Here is a 2492-nt window from a genome sequence, read left to right on the forward strand (position 1 = left end):
GAATTCTGTGTCATTGTGGGGAAGGAACCCCACTTTGTGAAAAGCCTTCCAGTAGAAAATTCAGGTCCCAGCTGAGCCAGGCTGCTGAGTATTTATGTATCTGTGGTGCTAACTGATAGCAGAAGACATACCTAACAGCCAGCTTTGGAGAGCTGTGAAACATCCCTATGAGGCATTACTGGGTAAATACTTGCTAGTTATCACTTGTGGCTATAAATTCCTCAGCCTCACCATGTGGCTTGGATAGGCAGGACAGAAAGAAGGTGGCAACCTGATGGCCTTGCTACCTCCAAAGGCCACAAGAAGGAAGGTCTATTATAGAGCTGGGGAACACAGGTCAGAATCTCCAAGAGTTTCTACCCGCAAGGAGGCAGAATGGATGAACACTCAAAAGTGAGGGGCAAACAGCATTTCTTTCCTGAAATGCAATCGCCACCATTACATGCCCAGGCTTCACAATCATGCTCTGCTCCCACTCGGGCTGGCAGCATCTCTGTACTAGACTGTTTTCACCAGCAGTTCAAGAGAAAGTCAACTGTCACTATACATCAAAGCTAATTTCTGATCACAAGCACAGGAGCAAGTTAAGCAAAGAACTTGAAGAAGCAAGATGGATTTTTTTTTTTTTCCTTCTGGTAGTCAAAGCATGCAAGAGAATAGCTAGCACATAGATCCAAAAATCAGAAAGCAAAACTGGTGAGCTCAGAAGATGATGAATTAATTACCTGGCAGATCTAGAACTGGGGATTAGAAAAGGTCTTTCAAATAAGCCCAGCACATTTTTAGGCATTTGGTCCATAAATGTAGCTTGAGAACCTAAACAGTGGCCGGGTGGTCCTTTTCTTCTAGCTCCTTCTGAATCTGTGGCCGTGGAAGTACAAGCATCATGATCCCTGAAACGGAAACAATCTCAGAAACAACCCACCAAGATATGGGATATGGACTTGTCTTAATCTTAGCAAACCTTGCTCCTGTCTCTGAAGACAGCATCCAAAGTAAGTGTGCAATAGTCACTCGTTGAATTGAAAGGGCAATAAAAGGAAACAGTAGAGACAGCGAAAGCTGCTGAAGCTGAGAGCCCAGACTCTGCCTGACCAGAGAGAGGGTTCTCTACTTAAGTCTGGTGGTATTTTCCCTTTCTATCTCAGCATTTTCCCCCCCAGTGTGCAATAGTCACTCGTTGAATTGAAAGGGCAATAAAAGGAAACAGTAGAGACAGCGAAAGCTGCTGAAGCTGAGAGCCCAGACTCTGCCTGACCAGAGAGAGGGTTCTCTACTTAAGTCTGGTGGTATTTTCCCTTTCTATCTCAGCATTTTCCCCCCTTGAAAATTAGCATTTTCTATATTCATTTAAAATTATTTTTATAAGAAACCAAGTAATAGAGTATATTTTAATAGTCTAATCTAATAAAATGATTTTAGCTCTTTTAGAGGGTACTAAAAAAATAAATATTACATAAATTTTTATTTTTCTTAAAACTTCTACTCAGGAGGCACCTAAACTTCCACGTGCTTTTCATTTCATCTTTCTGCAGTTTTGAGTGGTGCCAGCTGGAGGAGGCACTAGTTCCCCAAACTAGCCAGCCTCCCTGCACCCTCCTCTTACCTGCATTCCACATCCCTGTCTGAGACCATGACCCTTGGAAGTTGCCCCGCTACCCTGTGAGCTTCCGAAGGGCATGAAATGTGTTTTTGTAAACAACCATATTCTTAGCACCTCAAGGTGCCTGGCTTTGAACAGTGCTCAATAAACATTAGCTGAAGAAAGGACTCAATGAACGCTCCAAAGGCTGGGGCCAGAGGGGCCAGGTAGAGTCGAGTGGGCAGGACAGAGACCACCTCTAGGGGATCTGGAAAGGACAGACCTAATTTTGGCCCTTTGACTGGGGGCCTGTGGGACCACATTCTATAAAGCATTACCCTGGGAAGAACAGGAGTTCAAAGCAAGTCCTCGGCTCCCCCCTCCTTAACCCTGCTTTTTGAGGCAAAAGCCAACTCCCCTAAGCCCAAAAGATTTTGGTTCTGGGCCAAGGCTAGAGGCAGAGCTAGATGACAGGCTCTCTGAGGACAAGGTACTTGAGAACACCTGTCTCTCTTGCAGGATGAGATGGCCCCTCAAGGAACTTGACCGAGAGGAGGAAGGCTTGGGCAGAGAAGTGGGTGGGCTAGAGAATGAGGCTGGAGTGCCCCTCCCCCTGGGGATGGGCCAGCAGAGAGAACATCAGGTTGGGAGGTGGCCGTGCCCCTCCTGGTCAGGGGCCCTGCCCCCCACCAACCTCTACTTCTGCATGTCACACTGCAGCAACAACACAATAGATGGATCACTCTTGGCTGCTTCTTTGAATTCCTCCAGTGTAATCTGGTCATCCTTATCCTGGTCCATCTTCTTAAAGATCTTGTCCACACGCTGCTGGGGTGTGAGCCCATCCTGGTTCATGCGCATCATGATCACGGTGCCCACCATCTTATAGATAGCCTGGTGGAGCAAGGAG

At 46.5% G+C, this 2492-nt stretch overlaps 1 protein-coding gene across 1 annotated transcript; it reads right to left on the reverse strand.

The window, feature by feature from the left end:
* Positions 1 to 1168: 1168 nt before the first annotated feature.
* On the reverse strand, positions 1169 to 2476 carry Hpcal4 (hippocalcin like 4; the record flags this gene model as incomplete). Its single annotated transcript, XM_008830803.2, is given in 1 exon segment — positions 1169 to 2476. A coding segment is annotated over 1 exon segment (198 nt), but the record flags the coding sequence as incomplete, so codon positions are not given.
* Between the last annotated feature and the right edge of the window lie 16 nt (positions 2477 to 2492).

Source organism: Nannospalax galili, unplaced genomic scaffold (assembly GCF_000622305.1).
Source record: "Nannospalax galili isolate Female #2095 unplaced genomic scaffold, S.galili_v1.0 scaffold32715, whole genome shotgun sequence".
NCBI lineage: Eukaryota > Metazoa > Chordata > Mammalia > Rodentia > Spalacidae > Nannospalax > Nannospalax galili.